Source organism: Sminthopsis crassicaudata, chromosome X, assembly GCF_048593235.1.
Source record: "Sminthopsis crassicaudata isolate SCR6 chromosome X, ASM4859323v1, whole genome shotgun sequence".
In the NCBI taxonomy this organism is placed as follows: Eukaryota; Metazoa; Chordata; class Mammalia; order Dasyuromorphia; family Dasyuridae; genus Sminthopsis; species Sminthopsis crassicaudata.
Window position 1 is genome coordinate 3,403,847 of NC_133623.1, and position 27,282 is coordinate 3,431,128.

The 27,282-nt window shown below is 43.2% G+C and overlaps 1 protein-coding gene across 2 annotated transcripts in view; it reads right to left on the reverse strand.

The window, feature by feature from the left end:
- The window catches only part of TEX11 (testis expressed 11), a 133,549-nt gene that overhangs the window by 104,778 nt on the left and 1,489 nt on the right, over positions 1-27,282 (reverse strand). For both annotated transcript variants that reach the window (XM_074277463.1, XM_074277462.1), the window contains exons 3-7: positions 12,027-12,151; positions 10,051-10,135; positions 5,324-5,403; positions 3,567-3,647; positions 3,356-3,475 (exon numbers count right to left, since the gene is read on the reverse strand). In XM_074277463.1, the coding sequence (XP_074133564.1) occupies positions 3,356-3,475; positions 3,567-3,647; positions 5,324-5,403; positions 10,051-10,135; positions 12,027-12,151 (491 nt within the window). The remainder of the gene's footprint in view (positions 1-3,355; positions 3,476-3,566; positions 3,648-5,323; positions 5,404-10,050; positions 10,136-12,026; positions 12,152-27,282) is intronic.

Sequence of the window (27,282 nt, forward strand, 5' to 3'; positions counted from 1 at the left end):
AGAAAATTAACTATGATGAAGATCACAACTGCCATCTGAATAATAGGTTAGACTAGCCTGTGTGATCTAGAAAGAGCTTCCACAGATGAGAGTGAGGAGATAGTGAGGCTAGATATGGTTGTGCTGGAGCCAAGCACCAGGATTGGCCACAACTGTGAGGGTGTGATGTGCTCCATCTTCAAACTCTCCCAAGTCAGTTAATCGTGCCCGTCTTGAGGTCAAGTTGTGGTCCTCACTTAGTAGCTTACTGATCTAGATGGTAGGCCTGTCTCCTAGCAATCTCCTAGAGGTCTGGTGTTTAAAATACTGTCCTTTCTTCCACCTTTGAATCATTTTCATTTAAGTCCTTCTCCTATATTTGTCCTTCCCCTAACTCTCAGCCATGGCTAACTTTTACCATGTAGCCTCCCCTCTCTTACTCCTAAGCTGTCCAGAGCTGCTGGGACAAGCATAAGAAAATCTTGCTGACTTATCCACTACACACTGACTATGTGGCCCTCAGGGTTGCAAAGCAAATAGATTTTCATGTATTTCAAAGCAGCTGTTCCAAACCTGCTCAAACCCCAACTCCATTCTCTCCTTCTTCCCCTTCCTTCCCATTCTTAGGAGATAACCTCGAGTCCAACCTTTCGAGAGGATAAGACTGGGAATTAACATTTCTTTCTTTCAATGTCCTCACTTCTCCTCTCCTCCTTTCCCTCAATCTCAGAGGAAGAGATGTCCATCTTCTAAGCTAGCCAGTCACATCCCACCTCCATCTCTCAAGTCTTATCCCTATCTCCTCTGTAATCTCATTCTAGCAATAATCCCCTTATCTTTTCCCCAGGCATCTTCAATCTCCCAAGACAGAATCACAGAATTTCAGAGTTCTAGAATTCACCAAATCACCCTCTAGGCCAGAGATGTCAAACAAGAAGTCTGCATGCCTCCAAAACATATTTCGATGTAAAAGGAAAATTTTAACAAAATAAAAATACAATACAACATAGGTCATGGTAATTTGTGGTTTTCTAAGGTGAAGCGGGGCCTGCAGTGATCTATTTTTTAAAATTATTTATTTAATGTATAGAAGAATTGCCCATGTTTAACATAGATTACTTGTTGTCTAGGGGAGAGAGGGAGAAAAATTTGGAATACAAGGTTTTGCAAGGGTGAGTGCTGAAAGATATCTGTGCATATATTTTGAAAATAAAAAGCTGTTATTTTAAAAATTTTAAAAGAAATGACAAAATTATTTATCTACTTATTTGTTACATTTTGAGTTGCAAGTTTTCTCCCTTCATTCCTTCCTACCTGTATTAGAGAAGGCCAACATTTGGCATATATATATATATGGAACTATACAATATACACTTCCATATATCAGATCTTTCTCTGCAGGTGGATGGCATTTTCTTTTATAATTCTTTCATAGTTGATATGAATGTTCGCATTACTCAGAACAGCTTAGTCATTCTTTGAACAACATTGCTGTTACTGTATATATACATTATCTCAGTTCTGCTTGTTTCACTGTGCATTATTTTATGCAAGTCTCCATATTTTTTCTAAAACCAACATGCTAGTCATTTCTTACAGCACAGTAGTAGTGTTCCATCACAATCGTGATTCAGTCATTCCCCATTCCCCAGTATCCCTTCACTTTCCAGTTCTTTGGCACCACAATTATAAAAATTATTCTGTAATTATGCTTATAGATGTCTTGGCAGATATATTCCCAAGTATTTCATATTGTCTATAGTTATTTTAAATCAAATTTTTTATCATCTCTCCTTGCAAGTTTTTTTTGGGTTTTTTTTTGGTAATAAATGAAAATGCTCACGATTTACATAGGTTTATTTTATATTTCACTCCTTTGTTAAAATTATTGTTATCAACTAATTTTTAGTTAAAACTCTAGGATTTTCCAAGTATACAATCATCTAGTCTGCAAAAAAGAAATTTTTAATTTCCTCACTCTCCATTCTGATTACATCAATTTTTTTTCTTATTGCTATTGCTAGCATTTCTTGTACAATATTGAATAATAGTGGTGATAATAGGCATCTTTGCTTCACTCCTGATCTAATTAGGAAAGCTTCTAGCTTATCCTTATTATAGATCATGCTGGCTGGTGGCTTTAGGTAGATGCTTGTTACAATTTTAAGGAAAAATGCATTTATTCCTATGCTTTCAAGTATTTTAATAGCAGTAAGTGTTGTATTTTGTCAAAAGCTTTTTCTGCATCTATTGAAATAATCATATGATTTTCGTTACTTTTGTTATTCATGTCAATTATATTAATCGTTTTCCTTATATTGAAATTCCTCATATAAATCCTCTTTGGTCACAGTGTATAATCTTTGTACTATATTGTTGCAGTCTCCTGGGTAATATTTTTTAGGTCTTTTGCTTCATTAGTGAAGTTGGTCTGTAATTTTCTTTTCTTCCTGGTTTACATATCAGCACTATATTTGTTTTATAAAAGGAGTTTGGTAGAACGCCTATGAATATTCTAAATAAATGTATTTAATATTGAAATTAATTGATAATTAATGTTTGGTAGAATTCACTTGTAAATTCAAACAGTCGTGATACTTTTTTCTTAGGAATTTCATTTATGAAACTTCCTTTCAATTTCTTTTTCTAAGGTGGTTTTATTTGGATATTCTATTTTTGCTTTTGTTAGACAGTTTACATTTTTGTAAGTATTCTTCCGTTTCACTTGGATTGTTTAATTTATTGGCATATAACTGGACAAAATAACTCCTAATAACTACTTTAATTTCATTTTCATTACTGGTATATTTACCCTTTTAATTTTTGATACTAGTTATTTTTCTTCTTTTTTGTAAAAATCATATTAACCAATGGTTTATCTATTTTATTGGGTTTCCCTGCCCGTAAAACCAGAATAGCACAGCAAATGTTCAGATGGGAAGCTAAAGTCAAAGGCCCACAATTAGCTGAAAGATGGCATGCTTCTTTCAGTCTGTGGAACCCAGACTTAGGGGAGTCAGCCTGGATACAACAATCAGAAATGAGGGGGTTCTTTTCAAACAAATGCTCCAGACAGCCAGAGTCATAGAGACGGAGCTGAAAACAGAAACAGGTGCTGCCAGAAGCCAGAATCTTGGCATTCACTGGAGGGAAATGATGATTAACTAGGGATCAGTCTTTTCAACTACCTCCACACGTGCACAGATGCCAGTGCCAAGCAAGCCCTGGCAAGAACACCATCCTCAGATACTGAGGACAGAGCTATAGAGGCCACCCAACAGAAGCACCACTAAGTCCTATAGGTAACCCAAGGCCCTTGGTACTTTTGTCTGGGTACACACATACCACAGTCACTGGCAAGCAGATGGATACCTACCGACTCGGCATGGTAAGAAAGTACTTTGAACAGGTCTGTGTTCACATCAGCTCTCTGTGCTTCTTCTTCTTGGCTATCTTGACATTTTTCCAGTAATTCGGCATACAATTTCTCTAAAAGCTAGAAAAAAAACAGAGATATACAGGATGAGCCCCCTCCACACTAATCATAATCAGAGCCTGCAGGAAAATAAGCAGCAGGAACAACTTACTCTTTGGGAAGTCTCAAGGAATCCATCAGCCAGTGCGGGCTGGCCGACATCAACCCATCCTTTCCCAGTTTTCATTGTCATCTGGAAGAGAAGGTAGAAACGCTTTTAAAAATTTACCCCCCATGTGATTATGATAGAATACTATTGTTCTATGGGAAATGATGAGCAGGATGCTCTCAGAAAAACATGGAAAGTCCTCCTAGCTCATGCAAAGTGAAATGTAATTGTGTATGAAGTAATAACATTTTGGTTATGATGGCTGCAGGAGATGGACTGGAATTTGGGGATCTGTACTGTCTCCATCAAGGTTCTGATGGTCAAAAAACAGTCACTTTCATGTTGTCTCCCCTATTTGATTATGAGTACTTGAAAGCAAAGAATATTTTTGCTTTTCTTTGTATTCTCAGCACTTAGCACAGTGCCTGGCCCATAGTAAGTGCTTAATAACTTCTGACTGACTTGCCTTGACTGATCCTTCCCACTTTGGTCCCCAGCTACTAGTGCGCTAATTTATAGCAATTTGAACTTATACAAATCAAGTGACTAAAATGTCCAACCCGTTTGGTTGAGACTGCATTATTGGGCTTACTAGGAAGCTATTAATAATAATGAAGTTGCCACATGCTCCAAAAATATTTATAGCAGCACTTTTTGTGAAAGTTAAAAATTAGAAACAAAAAAAGCCCATTGACTTGGGTGTGGCTAAACAAATGAGGGTACATGATGTCAAGGAATCTTACTGTGTTGTAAGAAATGATGTGGGTGAGAAATACAGAGAAGCATGTGGAGGTTTATATGAACTGATGCAGAGAGAAGGAAGCAGAGCTCAGAAAATAATATACACGGTAACTACAACAATGTCGATGGAAAGAACAATACACCAGATGGATCAAACAATGATGAGATATGAAAAGATACCCCCAACCTACTCCTCTGGGGAGATGGGAGTTCCATGGGTATTATGTACTGCACAGGTTTTTAGCATTTTCCAACATAGTAATTGACTGCAGATTTTTTTTCCCTCTTTTTCTTTTTGGTATTTAAAAATTATGATTTGTAACACATGTAAAATGTATGGGATTGCCTGTCATCAGGGGGAAGGAGTGGAGGGAGGGGGGGGATAATTTGGAAAAATGAATACAAGGGATAATATTATTTTAAAAATTACTCATGCATATATACTGTGGAAAAAATTCTAAATAAAAAAAAATTATGATTTGATGATTGTACACGAATAACCTATATCAGATTGCTTGCCATCTTGGGGAAGGGGACAGGAAGAGAGGGAGGGAAAAAAGTGGAAATCAAAATCTTTTAAAAGTAAATGTTGAAAACTAAAAAGCAGTGTAAATGGGAAATATTTAACTAGATAAATTTACAGTAAAGCAGAAAAATTACTATTTGTTATATAGGATGGATCTCTTGGAGGAAGAAGGGATGCTGGGAAAATTATGATGATTAAAAAAAAGAAAAGGCATCAATCAGTTTTGGATTACAGTAAAGGTTCTTCACTTTGCTAGTGTCATGGATCCCTCTGGCAACATACTCTTGTCAGAATCATGAGCTTAAATGCACACAATAGAATACAAAGGAAACCAATTATGCTGAAGTCAATTATCAAAATACTTTTTTTTTAACAGGTTCACAGATCCCAAGCTAAAAACATCTAGATCAGCAGTCTCTGAAGTATTCCCTTCTAAGCTCACAAACCAGGATTTCTAGTTTTCCCTCCTCTGTCCCCACCCCCTAAGACTTACCAAAATCTGTCTTTGGATGGCTTCTTCGTAAGGAGAGTTATCATCAAACATTAATATCAGCTTGCATGCAACGTGAAATACTGCAAAATATCAATTACATGTCCATAAATATACAGCATTCTTTACCATGCATTTATAAAAAGCAATAGTGTCAACTACAACGGCAGGTGTGGAGCTAGTGATTGACCAAGTGAGCATTCCATCTATGCCATTAGTATCCTCATACAGAGGGGGAAAAAACCTCCTTGGAAGCTTGCTAAGGGCTGAATGTGACCTCTAGAGATCAGGCCAAGTTAGCTTTTCTCCTAAAACATGTTATTTTCCCAGTATGTTCTTATTTTAGATTATAAGCTACTTAAAAGTTATGGAAAATAAAACTCAAATCCAAGATATTATAGTGTACATTTTCTCCTTTGGGATCTCAAACAATATAGACTTATTTCATTCCAGGCTTATTTCATTCCAGGTGATAATCATACCTTCTTTCTTCACAATATATATCTAAAGGTTTTTTACTTGCTCCTGTAAAGACTCAACTAAAATTCCATTATCTTCAAGAAGGCCTTTTCTCTATTTATTTAGTCTAGTTTGTATTTGAAACAGTGTAGTGTAGTAGCTAGAGCACTGACCAGCGGATCAGGAAGGCCTCTGACACATTAGTGGTGGGACCCTGAGCAACTTGTTCCACCTGAGGGTCATCTCCAAGGGAGCAAGGTACCCTGGCAGTCAAGCTCAGAGGCCATTCTGCCAATACATGAATCCCAAGCAATATTATTGGGAAAAGAAACAAAGATTGACTGACCCTGCTGAAATGATGGAGCAACTGAGGCAGAGAGAGCTTATTATCTGTATTTGAATTAAAGAGATTAGAATGGTGTCTGTCATTTATGAGCCTAAGGTTCATTATCTGTCTCAGTTATTATCTTTGTACTTGCTCCCGGTGTCTACCACAGAGGACCAAGGTGAAATCTTGGAAAACTACTCTGGCATAGAGCTTGACGTGAAAGTTGCATTACACTGGGTAAGGATGTTTGGGAAAGAGGAAAGATGAATCATCTCTGCTCTGCTTGACTAGTCAGTCCCTCAGGTGGCAGGAACTGGGAAGTCTGGGAATGTTAATGTGTCTACTATTTTGCAAATGAAAGAGATTTGGGGAGAAGAGCATGTTACTGGGAAAAAAAGAGATAAGGGAATAAAGGTATGCTTTGCTAAAAATAAGCATCTTCCTGAAAAAAATGTGTTGGTACAATAATCTCTTAAAGTTGCATCTTCCTACTGACATACATTTTTAATTTTAGGGACATATTTCCTTTTTATTTTCCAAAGCTCCAACTGCTACTGATTTTTTTTTTAAGTACCTCTGAATTTAATGTACATCTTCTCCTTTGACCCTCCCAACAATCCTGGAAGGCAGACGCCACAGGTATTTCAATTGTACAGAGAAGGAAAATGAGACTCAGAAAGGTTACCCAACTTGGTCTTCGTGAGTCCAGTACACTGGCCATTCCACTGTTGCTCTGGGCCATCCAGGATCATGTTCTCTGCATGATCTCTGTACACTCACTCTAAACATGAGTATGTTTCTTTCTTTTTCTGTCTTGGATTTTTTTTTCCTGAAGCAATTGGGGTTAAGTGACTTGCCCAGGGTCACACACCTAGGAGATATTAAATATCTGAGGCTGAATTTGAACTCTGGTACTCCTGACTCCAGAATGGTGCTCTACCTACCATCACATCTAGCTGCCCTTCATTAATAAGACTTCTTATGCAGGGAAAGATACATTTCACTCCTCTACTCAAAAACCTTAAGCAGCTCCCTATTGCCTGTTGAATAGAGTTCATCCATCTCTCCTGAGCATTCTCAGCCTTTTCCAAGTTGGTACCTTTTCAGCCTCATCTCTTGATTTTCCCTTTCCATGCCATTCTCCAGCCAAACTGGACAGCGCTCTAGCCCCTGACTAAATAGTTCTATCCCTGCCAGGAAATGATGCATGAGGAGCCCTTGAATTAGGTATGTTCAGTCTTGCCAATATTTGCCAAGCTGTGGGAATATATCTAGGATAGTTCTTTGGTATCTCAGAGATATTAAAATAAGGTACTGCCACAAAAAGAGGCTCTGAATTAGGCTTACATTGACAGATTTGGCCAAAACATTGATTTGTTTTGCTTAACTGTACTTTTCTGCTATAAAAGAGGATTTTGGTCCCCAATTGATAAATGGCCAAAGCCACAAACAGACAATTTTTAGACATTTGGAAAAATTAGACATCTAGACATTTGGGGAAAAAAATGCTCCAAATCACTATTGATTAGAAAAATGCAAATTAGGGGCAGCTAGATGGTATAGTGGATAAGCACCAGCTCTGAAGTCAAGAAGATCTGAGTTCAATTCTGGTCTCAGACACTTAATACTTCCTAGCTGTGTGAGCCTGGGCAAGTCACTTAACCCCAATTGCCTCAGCAAAAACAAAAAAACAAACAAACAAAAAAAAGAAAATGCAAATTAAAACAATTCTGAGGTACCACCTCAAACCTATCAGATTCACTAAGATGACAGGAAAAGATGATAAATGTTGGATGAGATATGGGAAAACTGGGATACTAATGCATTGTTGGTAGAGTTGTGAACTGATCCAACCATTCTGGAGAAAAGTTTGGAACTCTGCCCAAAGGACTATCAAAGTGTGCATCCCCTATGATCTAGCAGCATCTCTACTGGATCTGTATCCCAAAAAGAACATTAAAAAAGGGAAAAGGATTCACATGTGCAAAAATGTTTGTAGCAGCTTTTTCTGGTGACAAGGAATTGGAAAATGAATATATGCCCATCAGCTGGGTAGTGACTGAATAAGTTATGGTACATAAATGTAATGGAATATTATTGCTCTATGAGAAATGTTGAGCAGGCTGATTTCAGAAAAGCTTGGAAAGACGTACATGAACTGATGCTAAGCAAAATAAACAGAACCAGGAGAATATTGTGCACAGTAACAGCAACATTGTGTGATGGTCTACTGTGATGGACTTTGATCTTTTCAGCAATGCAGTGATCTAGGCCAATTCCAATAGACTTGGGATGGAAAATGCCATCCACATCCAGAAAAAGAACTATGGAGACTGAATACAGATCTACCCATAGTATTTTTACCTTTTGTTGTTCTTTTTGTTTTTTTTTTTTTCTTGTGGTTTTTCTCTTTTGTTCTAATTTTTCTTTCCCAAGATGACTAATAAGAAATATGTTAAAAAATGATTGTGCATGTATAACCTATATCAGACTGCTTGCTGTCTTTGGTGGGGGGTAAGGGAAGGAGAAAGAAAAGACTTTGGAACTCAACATCTTACAAAAATGAATGTTGAAAACTCTCTTTACATGTAATTGGAAAAATAAAATACTATTAAAATAAAGGGAAAAAATGGAGCCCAAGAGCAGAGTTGTTGCTTCTGGTCTCAAGCTCAAGTACACTGACCTCACAGGGATCAGAGATTCAGAGCTAGAAGGAACCTTAGGAATCATTGAGTCCAATCTGCTCAGACCAAGTTACTCAGACCAAGGGGAGGGGACCCATGCAAAGCCCCTCAGCTAATCAGTCAGTAACCCACCTGAGATTTGGAGACACCCAACCCAGTGTTCTGCTCTCGCCTCACCACTGCCTCTCAAAAGCTTGAAGCTTTGTACAGACTTGAGTTGAGACTTGCTTTGTAATTAATCTGTGTTTCCAAGGCATGTGAAGCCAAATGGCCAAGGTAGGACCCAGCTGTGATTGCATGCATAATTCAGCAGGGTACTGTACCTCCGTCTTAATGAATCCTTTATAATAAGTAAGGTAATGAGGACTATAGAAGAAGGGTCACTACAACTACACACCGCCAGGAGAGTGACTTACTCACCCTTGTCCTTTTGGCTCTGGCACTTCTAGACCTTAAACAGGACAATCTTCCTTTCCAGAAGCCATCTGTTGGCCGTCACACAGGACTAGATCCCAGTCATCTCGTGCAGATGAAAGTGATGCTATTTTTAGCACTGTGTGACTAAGGAGCATCTACAACTATATCCTTAGCAACCCACTCTAATGTGTAGCAAGTCTCCCCAGTATGAAAATCTTTTTCATTTAACAGAAAATTCCTCATGCTACAGCTTCTGCACATAGTGGGAAGAAAACTGCTAAAAAGAGCCTTTAGAGCCCAAGGCTATGATTAAGTCTCTTTTCAGCTTTCTCTTCTTCAAGGTAAATAATGTTTCCTCAAGGCTCTTGTTTGCCCACCCTTTAATCATTTTTGTGGCTCTCAACCAAACAATTTCTTAGGCATATGCCTGGTAACCTTTTTATCAACAAGTGTTTAAGGATTATCACCAAAGGAGTTCTAAAACAGGAAGTTTGCTTATTATGAAATGAGTGCTCAAGGCTTTTCTTATAAATGAAAGTTCTTTCTTTAAAACACCTCCAAACTGACTTAGGATCATATAGATTGAGTTTGGAAGGGGCCTTCAAGGTCATCTTATCCAACCCCTTCAATTTACAGGTGAAGAATCTGAGGTCCAAGAGAAGAAGTGACCCAAGGTCACCCAGCTGGTAAGTGGCAGAACCCAACTTTAAAAGCAGACCCTTTGACTCCCAATTCAGAAACCTTTGCATTACATCAGGCTGCCTCTCTTCTGAACCTTAAAGATGTCCCCAGTGCCCAATAACAGGACTTTTCATAATGTGAGCCGGTCGGTGTGTACTTACGTTTAACTTTTTGCTCCACTGTAATTAACATTTCGATTCTTCTGCTTACTGCCCAATTCCATAAGTTTACTGCCAGTACTTCAGTCTGATAAAAGAGAGAAAGATGTCCTTCACCAGGCAATATTGTACTTGGGTGCCTCCATTTTATTAGCTAGGGATGTTTTCTTGTCTGCTCTATACCCATACAAATAAGTTGCTATGCATTCAAGATTTTCAATAGGCTAGTTCTAAACTCCCCATGAAGCAGTCTTCGCTTAGCCTGGGCTACTCTCACTATCCCCTGAACACACGATGGTCATTGGGCTGTCAGCTCATTTGGAAGGACTTCTCCAATGGTCCAGCATCAAGTATAACCTCTTTGATGAAGCAGCCAGTGGCTGATCTATGCCAGATGGCTTCATCTCTTCTAACTCCTAATGCATGTTCACCATACCACTCAGTATTTAATTACATAGAATGAACAGCTACCATATTTTCCTGTTCTCAGCAATGCTATAAAGAAGGTAGTCAGCTCTCAGATCTGTACAGAAGGAAGGAATTTATGGCCAAAGAAGAACTAGAGAACATTATGAAATGCAAAATGGATCATTTTAATTATATTAAACAGGTTTTGTGCAAATAAAACCAACGCAGCCAAGATTATAAGGGAAGCAGAAAACTGGGAAATTTTACATCTAAGGGCTCTGATAAAGGCCTCATTTCTAAAATATATAAAAAACTGACTCAAAAAAGAACAATTTGACCCAGTTCAGCAGACATTAACTAATCAGGTAGTCAATCCATTAATCAACATTTATAAAATGCCCACGTGCCAGGCACAGGGATACAAAGAAAGGGAAAAGATAGTTCCTGCCCTTAAGGAGGTCATAGTATATAATAGGGGAAACCACATGCAAGCTATTATGTGCAAACATAGGTAGGTGGGAGCCAAAATTATGGAGGGCACTAGGTTTTTGGTTTTTTTCTAAAGACAATAGGGAGCTTCAATATGATTCATAAAGAAATGCGTATTTATATATATATTGCATTTAACATCTATTTTAACATATTTAACATGTATTGGACTACCTGCCATTTAGGGGACAGGGTGGGGAGAAGGAGGGGAAAAGTTGGAACAGAAGTTTTTGCAAGGGTCAATGTTGAAAAAAATTAACCACGTATACGTTTTATAAATAAAAAGCTATAATAAAAAAAGAAATGCGTATTTTAAAATGCTAATGTACATGTATAACCAGGAAAAAAAAAAGGTAGGAGCAACATGACTCAGTACTTGATTGGATATGGGGAAAGGAAGGAGAGGGAAGCACTAAGGATGACTCTGAGGTTGCAAATCTAGGTTACTGGGAGAATGGTAGTACTCTCACCACTCTCACCATTCAAGGCATTCTCTCCAAACCAAAGAGCCTCTTCCTCCTTGCAGCAAACTGAGGCCCAAGCCTCAGCAGCTCACCAACTCTCCCTGCTAAGCACAGTAAATGTTATGAGCCTGAAATAGTTTGTTCACATCGGATGATGTTCTACTATTTCAAGTTCCGTCAGTGTGCTATGAAGGAACAAGAGCAAATGCTCTTTTCTTTTTAATGGTTACTGCACGAGTGAATTACCCCCCAAGGAGTTGTAAAAATGAACAGCAATTTTTTTTTTTTTTCAATGAAAGCAGAGGCTGGCTTTTTTAAAATATTTAGAAAATTCACTAACCCTATACCTCCCTGCCCTTAGGAAAAACAAAGGTCAGCTCTAGAGAAATTTCCAATAGCATTGTCCACTACTGGGAAATTTTCAATTCTGGTGACCGCAAGCAAGTTTCTGAAAAATAAGATACAATAAAAATTCTATGGATGTAACATTAGGCATGCAAACTGCATAGAGAGACCTGTTTAGGGTATCTCTCAATCAAAGAGGATTATGAATTTCTTTATTATATCTACCCTAGTTGTAAGAGCAAATCCCCAATCCCCAAATGTTTACGCCTCTACCTGAGCTTTCTGAAAATCAGTCAATGTTCTGGCTTCCAGATTTGCTCCTTCGATATAAAGTCTATCAATTGACTCAGTCACATGGGGTGAATCTTCATCAGATTCTAACAGCTTTTCAATAAGTTCTGAAACAAAGACAAATGAGACAGATAAGCAGTGAATTTCACTCACTAGCTAATAGTGACTAGTCATTTTGAATCCTATTCAAACAAGAAATAAACCAATTTACAAATACTGTTATGCTTTCTTTGGCTTAATGAACAAATACGGCAAAAAGAATCTCCTTTTGGGGCAGCTAGGTGATACAGTAAATAGAGCACCAGCCCTGAAGTCAGAAGACCCGAGTTCAAATGTGACCTCAGATACGTAACACTTCCTAGCTGTGTGATGATCTTGGGCATGTCACTTAACCCCAACCACCTCAGAAAAAAAAAAAAAAAAAAAAAAAAAAGAAAGAAAGAAAGAAAGAAACTCCTTTTTTCTTTTTTTTCCACAGGGGAATATATAACAATATATAATAATAATAATATATATATATATATATATATATATATATATATATATATATATATATATATATAAATTCTTAACCTGGCAGTTATTTTATTTCTAAAAATTTTTTTTTCTTTATTCTCACAAAGTAAAATATATTCACTTAACATCATAACATAAAATGTTGTTCTTCATGCCTCAGCTCAAAGCTACAGAATAATCGTTGCCTTGTAATCAAAGCACTTTGCAAAATTTAAAGTGGGATTGCTCACTGGCACAGTCCCTCAAGTGCCAGGCCTCCAATCAGGAAGACCTAAATTCAAATCCAGTCTCAGAAACTTCTTAACTGGGAGTGAAGTGAGCAGAACCAGGAGAACATTGTATATAGTTAAACAGCAACCATCGGGTGATGATCAACTATGATAATCTTAGCTCTCCTCAGCAATACAATGAGCCAAGATCCAAAAGAGTCATGATAGAAAGAACTATGGAGTCTGAATGCAGACTGAAGCATACCATTTTCACTTTTTTTGTTGTTTTCTGTCTTTCTTGTAGTTTTTCCCCTTTGTTCTGAGTCTTTTTTCACAACATGACTAATATGGAAATATGTTTAACATGATGGGGAATGAGAAACTCAAGAATGGAGGAAGAAAAATTTGGAACTCAAAATCTTATAAAAAATGATGACAGCATTTTCACTCTTTCTCTTGTTGTTTGCTTGCATTTTATTTTCTTGTGCAGCAAGATGTTTGTATAAATATGTACGCATATATTGGATTTAATGTTATTAGACTACTTGCCAATCTAGGGGAATTGGAACTCAAGGTCTTGCAAGGGTAAATGTTGAAAATTGTGCATGCATGTTTTGAAAATAAAAAGCTTTAGGGGCAGCTAGGTGGCACAGTGGATAGAGCACCAGCCCTGAAGTCAGGAGGACCTGAGTTCAAATCTGGTCTCAGACACTTAACACTTCCTAGCTGTATAACCCCAATTGCCTCAGCAAAAAAGCAAAAAAAAAAAAAAAAAAAAAAAAAAAAAAAAAAAAAAAAAAAAAGCTTTAATTAAAAAAAAAAAAGAAAGGGTATAATTTCAAAAGCCAAGATTGGGCATGAGGGACAACCACTGTAGGTCTGGGTAGTAATATGAACAAAAGAGTTGGGAAAGCACAGGGCCCTCTTAAGGGAAACTAATGACTAGGAGTCATACAATCACTAGGTCATGCAGTCACAACAATGCATCTGTTTTCTTCCTTTAATAAATAGTGCTTTACTGTGTATAAGGTTGAGACAATGTTCTTAGATACAAGGCTCTGACTTCGATTCAAGGCTGATGAAAATTAATCATATACTTCACCTGGTACCCAGAAGAGAGAGAGCTTTTTGTGTACATAAGAAAGTTATGTAGTATATAAGAGATACTGGTGAGCTCATCTTTCTAAATCAGTCTTCTAAGTCATTTTCAGGAGCTAATCCCATTTTAATGAGAATATATCTTTGCATATGTTGCCAGAGATCTACATTGTTAGATAACTTATTTCTATAAGCAATAATCTCTCTGTACGCTCTCCCCACCCCACCATTATAATATTCCTGGTGAACTCTCAAGTGTAAAAAGCCTAAAGTCTGGTTATCCATTGTCCAGGTCTGGCTAATACCTTCTGAAAAAACTAGCAGAAAGAAATGGAAGCCCCTCCTCAAATCCTGTGGTCTACCTGATGGAACAATCCTCACGCCAGAACTACCTCATGTTCCACTAGTCTTGGTTATGAAAAGCTTAGTTACCTTGACTATATATTCTGTTCTCTGAATCTGTCTTCCCCACCTGATGGAGATATACTAGGGGTCACCGATCAATTGAGTCTCTTAATTGGGGACACTTAATGAAATTACAGGATGTAAGGGAAAGACAAGAAAGACGCTAAGAGGGAAGGGTGCACACCTTTCAGATTGATGGCCCATCTGTACCATGCTGTCAATAAAGTGAAAGGCAAAGGAGAAATACTGTCACTCTTGCTCCACTTATACTCTGCCATAGGAGCAAGAGAGTTCTCAAGAAACTGAGTTCTTTCTCCAAAGATGTCTCCCTTTTTGACTGACTCAAGAGGGACCAACTTGCTTTTTTTGTAAGCCGCTGGGGTGAGATTGATCCTCAGAGACCTTCATGCAATAGTCAATGCCCTGTTACAAGGTAGGAAGGGGCCACTAAGAGTCAGAAAGGAGTATACCCTTCTATCTCAATGTCTTTGTTACCTGCCTTTTAACATCCTATAATTTCATCCAACTGACTGAGGACTAAAATCCTGGAGCCCAACGACAAGACAAGAGAGTCCCCAACTTGGCAGCACTCCCCAATGCCACTCCAAGACAAAGCTTCAAAGTGCATGGATTTGGCAGGAATGGGGAGGAAGGGACTCACCAGGGCACACACAGTGTGCCAGCCCTGTGGATGCCACAGCTCTGGAACAAAGAGGCTCCCAGGAAGCAGTGTGAGATGAGAAAATGTGTCAAGTGCCTGCACTTCTCCTTCCTGCATTTCCACACATTTTCTGGCTTTGAATTCTGTCAGGCAACAACTTCCCCTGCTTGTCTTTGCCCCCTCAGAGACAGATGCTCTTCAGTCACTGTAGCAACAGAGCAGCCTAGCCCAGAAGATTTGGCCGCTCTCCTCCGGCCCGAAGCCTTTCTCCTCCTGCCCCTAAAGAAGCTTCTCCTTCTTCTCTGACTAATTACAGGCACGTGCGAGGCCTTTCGGGTAGACTCCAAAAATGTCCAATGGCTGAACTAGTATAGCAATGCAATGAAATATTACTGGCTTACAAAAAATGGCAAATATGAAAAATACAAATAAAAATGGAAAAATCGCATAGATAAAAGTAGAATTAAAACAATACGATTGACTATATATAAAAAAGAATAAAATCTTTTTAAAAATATACAACCAAAAAGAGGTCTAAAGTGGGACACACAGAGCAAAGAAGCTGCTAAAGCTTATGTTTTTTTTTCTTGTAAATATATATCATTTCTATTTCCTGGCTTTATTTAGAATTTTATTCCTAATTTTGCTTATATATTTGGTTGGTTGTAGCAACAACAAACTAGATGTCAGAGTGAAAAGTCCAAGTCCAAGAAAACTTAAGGCACTAGCAAGAGAGGTCTGTGACATCAGGGTGAGCAGCAGCCCAGAGTAAATGAAGACATTTGAATTTGACTCTCTGCTACAAGCGATGTGACTCTAAGCAAGTCACTTAACCTCTCTGTGCCTCACTTTCCTTCTCTGTAAAATGAGAATATGACCTCTTGGGCATCTTAACTATGCTAAGCTCCATGGTATTTTTTTTTTCTCACAGATCCTTCCATTCAGCTGCACCTTAACTTATATCTTCTAGTTTCCTTTATCACAAAAATTTCAATATGGAGGAGGCTCAGTTTTTCCAAAAAGCTCTTTATATTTTTAAAGCCAACAATTAGATTTGTGTTTACAGATGGTCTAGGAACAGTCTGATCCTCCACTCTCCCATTCTTGTTTTGTTCCGTCACTACTGCCCCTTCAGAAGCGAAAGGTGCCCTAGCTTGGAGAGCAATTCTCATCTTGATTTGTTTCCTGGGTAGCTAAGGATCCTGAGACACATCACAGTCCAACTGGAACAGCAGCCCATTAAGGCTCCCTCATCCCAGCGTGCTCTTAAGGACCTGTTGGACAATGCATCTCTATTTGTTGCTTCCTCCAGCTCATTAGAACCTGCTGCCCCTTCCCAGATAAGCCCTGCGTGTTCCCTGAAGATTTGGTTTGTTTTAGTTACTATGGTTACCCCCAGACTGTCAGATTTCCGTCTGCTCAACAACAGGCAATTTTAATTGATTTGCTCCTAAGGTATAACTCCATAGACCATTTAATTATGTTTAGAGAACCCTAACAATGTGCTAGGCACTAGAAGCAAGAAAATTTTAGTCGAGGCCCTTGCCAAGCAGGCTCACTTCCAAATCAGACTGAAAAGAAAACTACTGAAAGATTGGGGATACTCTCACTAGGGCCCTAGAGCAGTTAGCTGAGCTGAGGATGCCTGAGCAGCTAGCTCTTAAAGGGGCTCCCAGGAGCACCCCAGTCTGCAGCAAAAACTGGAAGAAAAGCACATCATTTCGAGACTTTCTTACCTCTTCCTTATATACAGTGTGGGTGTCAGAAAATTATTATGAAGCGCAATATTACAAAAGCAAATCGCCTATGGCTGATTAATGGAAAGCTAAAGATGCCCACATATTTACTAATAAAAAAACTACAGAATTTTGTGTAGTGTGGTGTTTTTAGTTTAGATAAATAACAGAAGTAATAACAATAAGACCCTGATTTAACAATTGCAATTCAATCACTCATTAAAAACTTACTAAGTATTTATTAAGCCAGACATTGTTAGGCCCTGGGGGATACAAAGACAAAAATGAAAAATCTCTATTGTGTGTGTGTGTGTGTGTGTGTAATCTATGTGTGTGTGTGTGTGATCTATGTGTGTGTGTGTAATCTATGTGTGTGTGTGTGATCTATGTGTGTGTGTGTGTAATCTATGTGTGTGTGTGTGTGTAATCTGTGTGTGTGTGTGTGTAATCTGTGTGTGTGTGTGATGTGTGTGTGTGTAATCTATGTGTGTGTGTGTGATCTATGTGTGTGTGTGTGTAATCTATGTGTGTGTGTGTGTGTAATCTGTGTGTGTGTGTGTGTGTGTAATCTGTGTGTGTGTGTGTGTGTGTGTGTGTGTGTGTGTGTGTGTGTGTGTGTGTAAAATCTATCCAAAAAACAAGGCAATTGGGAGTGAGGCAGCATAAAAGACCTCTAGAAAGAAGTCAACCTTGAGCTAAGCTGTGAGGGGAATTAGGCTTCAAAAGGAAATGGAGGAATGAGAGGACTATAGATAAGAGATCATATGTTGGGTATAAGGAACATCAAGTATGCCGGTTAGACTGAAATGAAGAGCAACAATGTGTAATTAGCCTGAAAAGAGAGGCTGGAGTCAGATCACAAAGTGTTTTAAATGTTAAGCAAAGGAGGATGTAGTCCTGAATCTTCTTGAGCAGGAGAGTAGATCAGACAAACCTAACATTTTTAATGCTGCAATTATTAAATAATAAAAATAAAAGAAAATGCTGTGTATTAAACTTTCCAGTAAAAATAATGAAAAAATAAAAAATAAAAGCTAGTAATGTGTTGTTTAAAAGCAAAAACATTTAATCCAGGAAATTTTCAATAGATTCAAAATTAAAGGGTGATCTAAAAGGTGGTCTAAAAATTAGAACTTCACTGGCCTACTGCCAAGTCAGCAAAATTGGCCCAACCCTGGAAAAAGTTCAACTACTCAGTAGAGTCGTGGTGAGAACAAAAAGGAAAAGAGCAAGACTATGCATTATTCTTCCCTATTCATAGAATTAAGACACAAATTCTTCTTATACCTGGCCCTGAAGATCCTGGCCCTGAAGATCACGTAGGGAAACACGTAAAAAGAGATCTTTCACACACTCCATTTACAAATCATATTACAATCATGTTAGGAATAGACAATCAACACAATACAATACACTGCTGCTCCATCTTTCTATATGGCCTAGTCCATGCTCTCTTCCAGAGTGGAGAGAGAAGAGGCTATCTTGAAATCTCATGGATATCAATGAAGTACGTGTGCTGCCTAGGCCTGAGGCCCACTTGACTTTTGGCTTTCTTTCATGGCTTTCCAGGCCAAATGGCCATGTCTGCTACTGCTGAGTCCCTTCCATGATTAGTTAGCATTGTCTGTCCTCAGAAAGTAATAACAATGCAGTAAATAAAAGAGAGATACTAAAGTAGAAACTATAAATGATTAAATAAGCCTGGGTGAAAGTGAGGTATAAAAAGAATAGGTGACAAAGACAATAGCAATACAGATACTATACATCAAAATCCACAGGATGTAGCTGAAGATGTAAGAAGTAATAAATTTAAGAAATCAAGAGAAAAAAATAAACATGTTAAATTTCTATTTCAAAACTTTAAAACAGGGGTTCTCAAACTATGGCCTGCGGGTCAAATGCGCCCACTGAGGACGTTTATTCGGCCTTCCCAGTTATGGCAAATGGGCTAAGGGAGGGAGACAGAGTGTGAGCTTTTCTTTTTACTACAGTCCGGCCCTCCCACAGTCTGAGGGACAGTGAACTGGCCCCCTATTTAAAAAGTTTGAGGACCACTGCTTTGAATCAAATTCAGAGCAGAAACTGATACAAAGGAACAAAGGAAACGGAAATGAATAAATCTATGAGCATTTTTGAATACTATCAAAATTAATAACCAATTAGCCAATCTAGCCAATCTAACACCAAAAAGAAAACTCAAATGAAAATGAGAAATTAGAAGAAAGAGATGAGAAATTAGAAGAAAGAGACAGCTATTAGGGCAAAAGAAATGAAAAGGAGGATCAAATGAGAAAAGGAAGAGAGGACAGCCAGGACAGGGACATGGTTTGAGAGGACAGCCAGGACAGGGACATGGTTTGAGAAAGAACTGGAAGCAGGGAGTCTTAATCTTTTTTATGTCATTGAAACTCTGGGGCAGTCTACGGACCCCTTCTCATGATGTTTTTAAATGCATCATATAAAACACACAGGATCACAAAGGAAACCAAAATATATATTTAAAAATATATAATATTTTATATATATGTAATGTTAAAATGTTATATGAAATAGAACATAAATATACTTATTTTTATAACTTATATTTTGATATATAATATATTATCTACTATATATAATAAACATATATTATATTATCATGAATATCATATTGTTTATAAATAATATATTTTATATATATGTAATGTTAAAATGTTATATGAAATAGAACATAAATATTAAATATACTTATTTTATAACTTATATTATCTACTATATATAATAAACATATATTATATTATCATAAATATTCATATTGTTTATAAATATAATATACATTTATATATATGTAATGTTAAAATGTTATATGAAATAGATTTTATATATGTAATGTTAAAATGTTATATGAAATAGAACATAAATATTAAATATACTTATTTTTATAACTTATATTTTGATATATAATATATAATATATTATCTACTATATACAATAAACATATATTATCATAAATATTCATATTGTTTATAAATATAATATATATTTTATATATATGTAATGTTAAAATGTTATATGAAATAGAACATAAATATTAAATATACTTTTTTTTAAAACTTATATTTTGACATATAATATATAATATATTATCTACTATATATAATAAACATATATTATATTATCATAAATATTCATATTGTTTATAAATATAAATAAAATTTTGAAAAATATAAATTATTATCTATAAATATAAAAAATAAAGACTCCAGCTTAAGAATTCCTGATTTGAAACTTTTAATCACTTATGTAGGATACTATTTAAGCCACATCAAATATTTGGGCAATTGGGTTTGGGGTTTTAGCCAAAGGATGGGATGTCACATTTATTCTTATAACATTTCATCTTGTTCAAGAATCATGCCATTATTCTTGGCTATCAAAATTCTTTTTGAACCCCAATTTTATGTCCCCAAATCCTTGGGCCATCCACAAATTTGAAGACCAACCTTTCTTACAGACATCCCTACTATAACAATAATAACTACCATTTATATAGTGCTTACTATGTACAAGGCACTGCTTTTCAATTATCTCATTTGAACCTCACAACAATCCTGAGTGATAGGTGCTATTAGTATCTCCATTTACAGTTGGAGAAACTGAGGCAGAGATTCACTGACTTGCCCAAGGTCACACAGCTAGTGATTGTATATTAGTATCTCCATTTACAGTTGGAGAAACTGAGGCAGAGATTCACTGACTTGCCCAAGGTCACACAGCTAGTGATTGTATGAGAACTGATTTAATCAGGTCTTCCTGACTGGAAATCCAGTGGGCCATCTGCTATGCCACCTTGGTTGCCTACAGAAAGTTTGGTTGTTGCCACAATGACTAATCAAAAATCAAATGTGTCAACAAGCAAACATTCTTCAGATTGTCAAGGAATTTATTTTCATTAATCAAATGTTCTTGTTGAGAACTCCCAGAAATACTTGCGAGGGGTCATCACCTTTCAAGTAACCAGAGTACAGTTCATTCAGGCCATAAAGAACATAATTTAATCTTTCACAGATGATTTACTTTAGTAGACAGCAAGAAATTAGGGTCCTTTTATTTAAGTGAGAGACTTGAAAAACTTGTGGAAATTTCCCCAACTGAAGGCCCCCCACACTGAGCCCTCCCTCAGGCGCCCCACTGAGCCCCCCCTAAGGCCCCCCCATCCAGCCCTCCCTCAGGCGCCCCACTGAGCCCCCCCTAAGGCCCCCCCATCCAGCCCTCCCTCAGGCGCCCCACTGAACCCCCCCTAAGGCCCCCCCATCCAGCCCTCCCTCAGGCGCCCCACTGAGCCCCCCCTAAGGCCCCCCCATCCAGCCCTCCCTCAGGCGCCCCACTGAGCCCCCCCTAAAACCCCCCCATCCAGCCCTCCCTCAGGCGCCCCACTGAGCCCCCCCTAAGGCCCCCCCATCCAGCCCTCCCTCAGGCGCCCCACTGAGCCCCCCCTAAGGCCCCCCCATCCAGCCCTCCCTCAGGTGCCCCACTGAGCCCTCCCTAAAGCCCCCCCACTGAGCCCTCCCTAAAGCCCCCCCATCCAGCCCTCCCTCAGGGACCCCCACTGAACCCTCCCTCAGGCCCCCCCACTGAGCCCTCCCTAAAGCCCCCCCATCCAGCCCTCCCTCAGGGACCCCCACTGAACCCTCCCTCAGGCCCCCCCACTGAACCCTCCCTCAGACCCCCCCACTGATCCCTCCCTCAGGCCCCCCCCACTGAACCCTCCCTCAGGCCCCCCCACTGAACCCTCCCTCAGGGCCCCCCACTGAGCCCTCCCTCAGGCCCCCCCCCCCGCGACCCCCCACTGAACCCTCCCTCAGGCCCCCCCACTGAGCCCTCCCTCACCCCCCTCTCTAAGACCCCCCAATTCTCCCTCAGGCCTCTCTACCAAACCCTAAGGCTCCCCAATTCTCCCTCAGGCCCCCCCCCACTGAGCCCTTCTTTAGGCTTCCCCCTGCAGGCCCTTGTCTCCTCAGGCCCCCTATCCCCTTAAGCTTCAGTGCCCCCTTCAGGACCTCCCACTGAGCCCTCCCTAAAGCCCCCCCATCCAGCCTTCAGGCCCCCCACTGAGCCCTCCCTCACCCTCTCCCTAAGGCTCCCCAATTCTCCCTCAGGCCCCCCCCCCCACTGAGCCCTTCCTCAGGCTTCCCCTGCAGGCTCTTGACCCCTCAGGCCCCTGTCCCCTTAGGCTTCCAAATACATAGTCTCCAAATGACTCCCCCAATTCCAACCTGCCTTCATACCCCCTCTTCTCCCTCAAGGCCCCCCACTGAGCCCTCCCTCAGGCCCCCCCACTGAACCCTCCCTCACCCCCTCCCTAAGGCTCCCCAATTCTCCCTCAGGCCCCCCCCACTGAGCCCTTCCTCAGGCTTCCCCTGCAGACCCTTGTCTCCTCAGGCCCCCTGTCCCCTTAAGCTTCATTGCCCCCCTCACAGCCCCCCACTGACCCCTCCCTAAGGCCCCCCCACCTAGCCCTCCCTCAGGTTTCCCCTGCAAGCCCTTGACCCCTCAGGCCCCTGTCCCCTTAGGCTTCCCAATCCATACCCCCACTGGTGCCCCCTATTCCAGCCTGACTTCATATCCCCCCTCTTCTCAGGCCCCCCACTGGACTGTCCTTAAGGTCCTCCAGTTCTCCCTCAGGCCCCCCCACTGAGCTTTCCCTCAGGCTTCTCCTTCAAGCCCTTGTCCCCCTCAGGCCCCCAGCCTCCTTAAACTTCAGCACCCCTCCCCAATCCAGCATCCCTTCATACCCCCTCTTCTCCTTCAAGGCCCCCCACCAAGCCCTCCCTAAAGCCCCTTCCATCCAGCCTTCCCTCAGGCTTCCCCTGCAGACCCTTGTCCCTCAGGCCCCATCCCCCTAGGCTTCCAAATACATAGTCTCCAAGTGACTCCCCCAATTCCAACCTGCCTTCATACCCCCCTCTTTTCAGAGCCCCCCACTGAGCCCTCCCCTCAGGCTTCCTCTTCAGGCCTTGTCCTCTCAGGCCCCCTGTCCCCTTAAGCTTCAGTGCCACCCCAAACCAGCCTCCCTTTATATACCCCCTCCCCTCAGGGCCCCCACCAAGCCTTCCCTAAGTCCCCCCCAGGCCTCTTTCAGACCCCCTCACTGAGCTAGAGCTTTGTCCCCCACAATCTCCTATAAGACTGTAGAATAAAGACAAGGCCTGAGGGGAGCTTGAGGCAAGGCTTCATGGGGGGGGGAGAACCTGAGGAAAGGTTCAGTGGGAGAACTGAGGGGAGAGGGGCTATGAAAGGAGGTTAGACTGGGGATAGGCCACAGGGGGTCTATGGACTGGAAAGCCTAAAGGGACAGAGGGCCTGAGGGGATGAGGGCCTGATAAGCATGAAAAGAGGGGAGTCCTGAGAGAGGGCTCCTTGGGGGGGCCTGAGGGAGGGCTGGGGGGAGGGTCTGAGGGGGAAAAGGGTATGAAGGGACATTGGACTGGGGGGTGCTGAGGGCAGAGGGGGACTATGGACTGGGATGCCTAAGAGGGGGGCCTGAGGGAGGGCTGGATGGAGAGGGAAGGGTCCTTTGAAGGGGATCTAAGGGGGTATGAAAGGAAACTGCATGGGGGGCCACTTGAGGGAAACTATGGACTGGAAAGCCTAACAGGACAGGGGGCCTGAAGGGATGAGGGCCTGATAAGCCTGAAGAGGGAGGGCTCTATAGGGGGGGCACCTGAGGGAAGGCTACCTGGGGGGGCCTGAGGGAAGGGAGGTTATGAAAGGAAACTGCACTGGGTAGGGCACTTGAGGGAGAGTATGGACTGGAAAGCCTAAGGGGACAGGGGGGCTTAGGGGATGAGAGTTTGGTAAGCCTGAGAAGGGGGCCTGGTCTAACGCTACCTGGGGGGGCCTGAGAGGAGGAAGGTTATGAAAGGAAACTACTGGGGGGAACTTGAGGGAAACTCTGGACTGGGAAGCCTAAGGGGACAGGGGACCTGAAGGGATGAGGGCCTGGGAAGCCCGAAGGGGGGGGGGCCTGAGAGAGGGTTCCATGGGAGTAGCCTGAGGGAAGGTTCCATGGGGGGGCCTGAGGGAGATTATGAAAGGAAACTGTACTTGGGGGGGGTGCTTGAGGGAGACTATGCACTGGGAAGCCTAAGGGGACAGGGAGCCTGAGGGGATGAGGGCCTGGTAAGCCTGAAGGGGGGAGGGGCCTGAGAGAGGGCTCCCCTCCATGGAACCTTCCCTCAGGCTCCCCCCCATGGAAGCCTCTCTCAGGCCCCCCCTCTCCTCAGCCTTACCAGGCCCTCATCCCCTAAGACCCCCCACACAGCCTGACCTCAGGCTCCCCCCTCTTCAGGTTTACCAAACCCTCATCCCTTCAGTCCCCCTGTCCCCTTAGGCTTCCCAGTCCATAGTCTCCCTCAAGTCCCCCCCAGTACAGTTTCCTATCATAACCTTCCTTCCCTCAGGCCCCCCCATGGAACCTTCCCTCAGGCCCCCCATGGAACCTTCCCTCAGGCCCCCCATGGAACTTTCCCTCAAGCTCCTCCACAAAGCCTTCTCTCTCAGACCCCTCTATGGATCCCTCTCTCAGGCTCCCCTCTCCTCAGCCTTACCAGGCTCTGTGGGGGAGCCTGAAGGAAGGGGGGGTATGATAGGAAACTGTACTGGGGGGGCAATTGAGGGAAACTCTGGACTGGGAAGAATAAGGGGACAGGGGGGATGAGGGCCTGGGAAGCCTGAGGAGAGGGGGGGGCTGAGAGAGGGTTCCTGGGGGGGGCCTGAGGGAAGGCTCTGTGGGGGAGCCTGAAGGAAGGGGGGTTATGATAGGAAACTGTACTGGGGGGGTGCTTGAGGGAGACTATGGACTGGGAAGCCTAAGGGGACAGGGGGCCTGAGGGGATGACGGCCTGGGAAGCCTGAAGGGGGGGGGCCTGAGAGAGGGCTCCATGGAGGGGGGCCTGAGGGAAGGCTCTGTGGGGGAGCCTGAAGGAAGGGGGGTTATGATAGGAAACTGTACTGGGGGAGGGGCATTTGAGGGAAACTGGACTGGGAAGCCTAAGGGGACAGGGGGCCTGAGGGGATGAGGGCCTGGGAAGCCTGAGGAGAGGGGGGCCTGAGGGGATGAGGGCCTGGGAAGCCTGAAGGGGGGGGCCTGAGAGAGGCTTCCATGGGGGGGGGGCGTGAGGGAAGGGAGGTTATGATAGGAAACTGTACTGGGGGGGGCATTTGAAGGAAACTATGGACTGGGAAGCCTAAGGGGACAGGGGGCCTGAGAGAGGGCTCCATGGAGGGGGGCCTGAGGGAAGGCTCTGTGGGGGAGCCTGAAGGAAGGGGAGTTATGATAGGAAACTGTACTGGGGGGGTGCTTGAGGGAGACTATGGACTGGGAAGCCTAAGGGGACAGGGGGCCTGAGAGAGGGCTCCATGGAGGGGGGCCTGAGGGAAGGCTCTGTGGGGGAGCCTGAAGGAAGGGGGGTTATGATAGGAAACTGTACTGGGGGGGTGCTTGAGGGAGACTATGGACTGGGAAGCCTAAGGGGACAGGGGGCCTGAGGGGATGACGGCCTGGGAAGCCTGAAGGGGGGGGGCCTGAGAGAGGGCTCCATGGAGGGGGGCCTGAGGGAAGGCTCTGTGGGGGAGCCTGAAGGAAGGGGGGTTATGATAGGAAACTGTACTGGGGGAGGGGCATTTGAGGGAAACTGGACTGGGAAGCCTAAGGGGACAGGGGGCCTGAGGGGATGAGGGCCTGGGAAGCCTGAGGAGAGGGGGGCCTGAGGGGATGAGGGCCTGGGAAGCCTGAAGGGGGGGGCCTGAGAGAGGCTTCCATGGGGGGGGGGCGTGAGGGAAGGGAGGTTATGATAGGAAACTGTACTGGGGGGGGGCATTTGAAGGAAACTATGGACTGGGAAGCCTAAGGGGACAGGGGGCCTGAGAGAGGGCTCCATGGAGGGGGGCCTGAGGGAAGGCTCTGTGGGGGAGCCTGAAGGAAGGGGAGTTATGATAGGAAACTGTACTGGGGGGGTGCTTGAGGGAGACTATGGACTGGGAAGCCTAAGGGGACAGGGGGCCTGAGAGAGGGCTCCATGGAGGGGGGCCTGAGGGAAGGCTCTGTGGGGGAGCCTGAAGGAAGGGGGGTTATGATAGGAAACTGTACTGGGGGGGTGCTTGAGGGAGACTATGGACTGGGAAGCCTAAGGGGACAGGGGGCCTGAGGGGATGACTGCCTGGGAAGCCTGCGGAGGGGGGGGGCCTGAGAGAGGGCTCCATGGGGGGGGGCCTGAGGGAAGGCTCTGTGGGGGAGCCTGAGGAGGAAAAAGGATATGAAGGGACATTGGACTGGGGGGTGTTGAGGGCATAGGGGGACTATGGACTGGGAAGCCTAAGGGGACAAGAGGCTTTAAGGGATGAGGGCCTGGTAAACCTGAGAGGGGAGGTCTGAGAGAGGGCCAGATTGGGGGGGGGGCTTGAGAAAAGGGTATGAAGGGAAACTGGACTTGAAGGGGGGCCCTGCAAGGAGACTATGGACTGGGAAGCCTAAGGGGACAAGAGGCTTTAAGGGATGAGGGCCTGGTAAACCTGAGAGGGGAGGTCTGAGAGAGGGCCAGATTGGGGGGGGGGGGCTTGAGAAAAGGGTATGAAGGGAAACTGGACTTGAAGGGGGGCCCTGCAAGGAGACTATGGACTGGGAAGCCTAAGGGGACAGGGGGCCTGAGGGGATGAGGCCTGGTAAGTCTGGGGATGGGGCCTGAGAGAGGTCTCTATGAAGGGGGCCTGAGGGAAGGCTCTGTGGGGCTGACTGAGGGAAGGGGATTATTAAAGGAAACTGCACTGGGGGGGCACTTGAGGGAGATTATGGACTGGGAAGCTTGAGGAGGGGGGGGGAGGCCTGAGAGAGGACTCCCAGGGGGAAAGGCCTGAGGGAAGGTTCCATGGGGGAGGGGGCTGAGGGAAGGGAGGTTATGAAAGGAAACTGTACTGGGGGGGACTTGAGGGAGACTATGGACAGGGAAGCCTAAGGGGATGAAGACCTGAAAGCCTGTGGAAGGGTTCTATGCCCCCCCAATGGAATTCCCCTGAGGGAATGTTCTGTGGGGGGTCTGAGGGGGAAAAGGGAATAAAGGGAGATTAGAATGGAGGCTGCTGAGGGGGGCAGGGAACCGTGGACTGGGAATCCTAAAGGGACAGTGGGGCTCAGGGGATGAGGGCCTGGTAAGCATGAAGGGAAGGAGGCCTGAGGAAAACTTGATGAGGGGGCCTGAGGGAAGGTTCTGTGGTTGGGGGGGGGGCCTGAGGGAAACTGCACTGGAGGGGGGGGACTTTCTTGAGGGAGATTATGGACTGGGAAGCCTGAGGAGTGGGGGGAGGCCTGAGAGAGGACTCCCTGGGGGAAGGGCCTGGCCTAAGGGAAGGTTTCATGGGGGGGGGGGGGGGCTGAGGGAAGGAAGGTTATGAAAGGAAACCGTACTGGGGGGGATTTGAGGGAGACTATGGACAGGGGGCCTGAGGGGCTGAGGACCTGAAAGCCTGAGGGAGGGTTCCATGCCCCCCCAATGGAATTCCCCTGAGGGAATGTTCTGTGGGGGGTCTGAGGGGAAAAAGGGAATAAAGGGAGATTGGAATGGAGGCTGCTGAGGGGG